At 42.5% G+C, this 5,863-nt stretch overlaps 1 protein-coding gene across 1 annotated transcript; it reads right to left on the reverse strand.

Annotated features, from left to right (window-relative positions):
- Positions 1-271: 271 nt before the first annotated feature.
- LOC311504236 (NLR family CARD domain-containing protein 3-like) lies at positions 272-5,863 on the reverse strand (the record flags this gene model as incomplete). The annotated part of the gene is made up of 7 exons (XM_084567249.1): positions 272-1,016; positions 1,231-1,277; positions 1,506-1,679; positions 1,802-1,975; positions 2,057-3,857; positions 4,196-4,427; positions 5,810-5,863. The coding sequence occupies 7 exons, from the start codon at positions 5,861-5,863 to the stop codon at positions 487-489; spliced, it is 3,012 nt and encodes a 1,003-aa protein (XP_084423375.1). The 3' UTR covers positions 272-486.

Below are 5,863 nucleotides of genomic sequence, written 5' to 3' on the forward strand. Positions count from 1 at the left end.
ATTTTCTGTATCCACAGGACACGTTCTACTTCCTGTCTGATGACTGAGATCAGATCAGCTGATCTGTTCTAATCTACATGAAGGAAACAATGGAGGAGATTAAAGTTCATTAAATGAAGCTGTAGTGATGAGATGACCTACACATGTTGAAGTCATGTTAATCCTATTATAACTGATTATTTATTGTTTTGGACTAAACCCAGTTTCATTAAGATCAATAATTAAAAATAAAAAGGTTGATCAATAACATTGATAAACATTTAATGATGAAAAGGTTGAGTAGAGACCAGAGTTCATTAATATCACGTCCATTCGGACAAAGGAGACACAGCACACAGTAAACTACAGCTTAACAAATAATATTCACTTCCATCAGTCCAGGAATATCCAGATAGAAGTGATCATCAAAATCCAATTTTACACGAATTCAGATGTTAGAAGATCATTTCACTACTTCTAAGACAGTCTTATCAAAGACTCCCTTTCCTATGGAGAACACAGAGACACTGAGGAACCAGGTGACCAGGCAGCGAATCCAGGATATAGATGTTGAGTGAATGTGGTGTTGAAGGTGTGGAGGAGGATCAGTTTGTCAGAGGAGACTCTGTAGAAGGACAGAGTTCCAGCAGGACAGTCCACATACACTGATACTCTGTTAGAGACACAGGATGAGGAGATGGATGTTTTTATGTTATTGTGCCAGACAGAGAAACCACGACCATCAGAGCAGAACAGACTCCAGGACTGATCATTAATTCCAAACACACAGTCATTTATGTCTCCTCTCCTTCTGATTCTTCTGTAACTCACTGATATATAAACCTCTCCTCTCCACTCAACCTCCCAGTAACAACAACCAGTCAGAACATTTCTACACAGCAGCTGAGGCCAGTCAAATCTGTCTGGATGATCAGGATATGGCTGCTCCTCTTTCATACGTGTCACCTTCCTGTTGTTGTCAGACAATTTGAGTTTTCTGTTGACTGAGTTTGTGTCCACTTCAAGTTCACAGAAATCTGATGGAGAGAAAAAGACACAAGACAGCTGCAGTTTATCATCTGACACATCTGATGGATTTCTTCTTTCTTTCCTCACTGATCTGTTGTTCATTAATAGAAAGTTTAATGATGATACTTTTAGTCAGGATTCTCTTGGAATAAATACATACCACAACTATCAGCTTTGAATTTAAAGACAAACTGACAGTTTGTCATCATTAGTTAAACTTACACTTCCTCAGACCAGCTTTCAACCACTTCTGTCCACCATGGTCCATCCTAGAGGAAGAAACAAAGTCAGAATGATTTTCTATCCAACATGAGTCCTAACTGCTGTTCAACATGAAGCAGAGTTCCTTCGTTTGTCAGTGAGACACTCTACTGTTATAGATCTTGGAAAAATAGATGTTACGATGCATAAACAATAAGAGAACACAGTATCCACCAATCTGCTCTGTTTTTATTGATGTCCTCCCACATGCGAAATCAGCCCCTGTCTGTCCATACCTGAGAGTGTCCAGTCTCCAGAATGGAGCCTCCAGTCCAGCAGACAGCAGCTTCACTCCCTTGTCTCCTGGATGGTTGTAGCTCAGGTCCAGCTCTATCAGATGGGAAGGGTTGGAGCTCAGAGCTGAGGCCAGAGATGAACAGCCTTCCTCTGTGATCAGACAACCTGACAGACTGGAGATAGAAAAATATCAGAAACTCAAGAAGAAGAAGGAAAATCCTACAGATGTTGAACTTCTGCACCAACATGAACCTAAATCAGGATTTAACTGATCAACAACCAGCTGTATCCTGACCTGAGAGTTTCCAGTTTACAGCGAGGACTTTTCAGTCCAGCAGACAGCAGCTTCACTCCTGAATCCTGCAGGTTGTTGTTACTCAGGTCCAGCTCTCTCAGACTGGAGGAACGGGAGCTGAGAACTGAGGACAGAGCTTCACAGCTTCTCTCTGAGAGGTTACAACTGCTCAGCCTGAAGAAGAATCAACATCAAATGTTTCATTTGTCATTTACTAAATGAATCATGTTTCAAATAGTTCCTAAATCTACCTACAGAGCTTTGTTGGAGGCTTTGACCACTGGCAGCAGCCTCAGAAGAGCCTCCTCTGAAGCAGAGTATTTCTTCAGGTCAAACACGTCCAGATCTTCTCCTGATGACAGTAAGATGAAGACCAGAGCTGACCACTGAGCAGGAGACAGTTTATCTGTGGAGAGACTTCCTGATCTCAGGGACTGTTGGATCTCCTCCACTAGAGAACCATCATTCAGTTCATTCAGACAGTGGAACAGATTGATGCTTCTCTCTGCAGACAGATTCTCACTGATCTTCTCCTTGATGTACTGGACTGTTTTCTGATTGGTCGAGGAGCTACTTCCTGTGTGTGTCAGCAGGCCTCGTAGGAGAGTCTGATTGGTCTGCAGTGACAGACCCAGGAGGAAGCGGAGGACCAAGTCCAGGTGTCCATTTGGACTCTGTAAGGCCTTGTCCACAGCACTCTGATGGAGACGTGTTAGTTTAGGTTTGTTTCTAAAGACTTCAGACAACATAGATGTAGTTTGTTGTTCTTCCATCAGGTTGACATCAGAGTTGATGAAGGTCAGATGGACATGAAGAGCAGCCAGAAACTCCTGAACGCTCAGATGGACGAAGCAGAACACCTTGTCCTGGTACAGTCCTCTCTCCTCTTTAAAGATCTGTGTGAACACTCCTGAGTACACTGAGGCTGCTCTGATATCGATGCCACACTCTGTCAGGTCTGATTCATAGAAGATCAGGTTTCCTTTCAGCAGCTGATCAAAAGCCAGTTTTCCCAGAGACTCAATCATCTTCCTGGTCTCTGGACTCCAGTGTGGATCTGTCTCAGCTCCTCCATCATACTTGACCTTCTTCACTTTGGTCTGAACCACCAGGAAGTGGATGTACATCTCAGTCAGGGTCTTGGGCAGCTCCCCTCCTGATCTGGTTTGCAACACATCCTCCAGAACTGTAGCAGTGATCCAGCAGAAGACTGGGATGTGACACATGATGTGGAGGCTTCGTGATGTCTTGATGTGGGAGATGGTCATGCTGGCCATCTTCTTTCTGAATCTCTTCCTGAAGTACTCCTCCTTCTGGGGGTCAGTGAACCCTCTGACCTCTGTCACCATGTCAACACAGTAAGGAGGGATCTGATTGGCTGCTGCAGGCCGTGTGGTTATCCAGAGGCGAGCAGAGGGAAGCAGTTTCCCCCTGATGAGGTTTGTCAGCAGCACATCCACTGAGGTGGACTCTGTAACATCAGTCAGGATCTCAGTGTTGTGGAAGTCCAGAGGAAGTCGACACTCATCCAGACCGTCAAAGATGAACACAACCTGGAACTCTTCAAAGCTGCAGATTCCTGCTTCTTTGGTTTCAGGAAAGAAGTGATGAACAAGTTTCACCAAGCTGAACTTTCTCTCTTTCACCACATTCAGCTCTCTGAAAGTCAATGGAAATATGAAGTGGATGTCCTTGTTTGCTTTGTCTTCAGCCCAGTCCAGAGTGAACTTCTGTGTTAAGACTGTTTTCCCAATGCCAGCCACTCCCTTTGTCATCACTCTTCTGATTGGTCCATGTCTTCCAGGTGAGGCTTTAAAGAGGTCTTCTTGTCTGATGCTTGTTTCTGGTCTGTCTGGTTTCCTGGATGCTGTTTCAATCTGTCTGACCTCATGTTCATCATTGACCTCTGCAGTCCCTCCCTCTGTGATGTAGAGCTCTGTGTAGATCTCATTCAGAAGGGTTGAGTTTCCTGCTTTAGCAATCCCCTCAAACACACGCTGAAACTTTTGCTTCAGAGTAGATTTAACTTTACGTCCACAAACAGCAGCCTGAGTCCCTGAACAGACAAGAAATGTAATTAATAAATGAATGCTACAATAAATGTGTCTGTTAAACTTTTAAAGATTATTCAATAAATCTATTCAGATCATCAGTTGGAGACAACCTCTTTTTTTGATTAACCTGTTTGTTTCCTTGTGTTGCAGCCTGCTTTCCCTAGTTCCACTTACCTTTTTCTTTCTCTTTTAATTGGATTTCACCTGTTTTTTGATTTGTAGTTTGGTTACCATGTTTCCCTATAACACCTTTATATTTATTACCTTGAAAAAGTCTGCAATAAACTGAACTTCCTCCATTTCCTCTTTCTATCAAGTTAAAGCTGTTAAATCTTCTTACTGCTCTGCAGACGGTCAGCCAGCTCCTCCTGCTTCATTCTCCTCAGGAAGTTCACTGTGATCTTCAGAAATAAATATCTGCTGCTGCTCCTCCTCTGCTCTTCATTCTCACCCTCCAACACCGTCTCATCCTTCCTCTGACTCTCTGAGCGTTCTGGGTAATCTGGACTCAGAATCTTCTGGATCTTCTTCAGCTCATTCTTCACAAACCTGACCATGTTCTCCTCCAGCAGCTGGAACAGAATAATAATCTACAGTCATGTTGATGTGAAAGGCTGCTTGTTGTCAGCATGCAACATGAAGACTTCTCCAACCAGAATGGTAGTTTTTGGTTGTTGAGGTTAGCAGTAGTAGCTGTGATTGAACATTTACTCACCATGAATATGGAGTCCAGGTCTTTGTGATGCTGCTGGTCAGACTGATGACTGGAAACCACTGAGATCTGCTGCTGAAGTCTGTGGAGAAACATCTTCGATTCAAACTAACTTCTTTAACAAACACACTTTGGTGATGATCATCATTTTATTGATGCTACAAACACAAGATGACAACAACAAACACTGCTGATTACTGAATGTGGTGTTTTAACAGAGGAAACTAAATGACAGATAAACTCTGACAGTCTAATGAACAGAAGTGAATAATGATTAACAGATCTGTGTTAATTCTTACCCTGGATCAGCAGACCTTTGTCCATCTTTGAAGTTAATAGGTTCACCCATAGACCGGCCACTCTTCATGGACACAGCTGTGATTCCAGAGAAATCTCGTCTTTTCTGATGGATCCTGTTAAAACACAACCTGGATTAACATTCTTAACATACATTATTCTGGATTTTTCAGTTTTAGTGTTAAATGTTTTGATGTGAAGCCCTTTGTTTGTTGCTGTATTCAGAAGAATTGTGTTTATGTAAATTTCTTACCCTGGATCAGTAGACCTTTGTCCATCTTTGAACTGAGTAGGATGACTCATAGACCGGTCACTCTTCATGGACACACAGCTGTATTCAGGAGAATCATGTTTCTGTTGATGGATCCTCCTCCAAACACAGAATATAACATGTAAATACAATGTTTAATGTTGAATTCAAATAACAGGAGAAGCTTCAGGAAACATGAAGAGGTATATTTCCAGCACTAGATACTGGACATAGTGTCTGCTGAGAACCAGGTTGTGGATGAGGAGATTAGTTTACAGTATGTAGTCTTCTCCAGGGAGTCTTTCCAGAAAGAAGACATCATTTTTACCAATGGAACCAACTCCATGTCTCATCAGCTATGTGTCCTGCTTGACCTCTCTCTTACTACCACATACTTCAAATACAGTGAGGCTTTCTACAGATAAAACATGGCTGTGTCATGTGTTCTCCAGTGCCATCCACTGTGGTCAGTCTCTACATGGAGGAAGTGGAAAGCAGAGCATTGAGCTCCTTCAAGAGAACAACACCTGGTTCAGATATGTGGATGACACCTGGGTCAACATCAAAACCCAAGAACTAGAAGCCTTCACAGAATAAATTAACTCAACACAGAGTTCACACAGGAAGATGATAGAAACACCATCTGATGAATGAATGTGTATTTATAAAACCTGCTGCTAGAAAGTGTTACATACTTTATGAAGCATCAGTTTAGATTTCTTACCCTGGATCAGTAGACCTTTGTCCAT

The sequence above is a fragment of the Chelon labrosus genome, assembly GCF_963514085.1.
Source record: "Chelon labrosus genome assembly, chromosome: 19".
Lineage (NCBI taxonomy): Eukaryota > Metazoa > Chordata > Actinopteri > Mugiliformes > Mugilidae > Chelon > Chelon labrosus.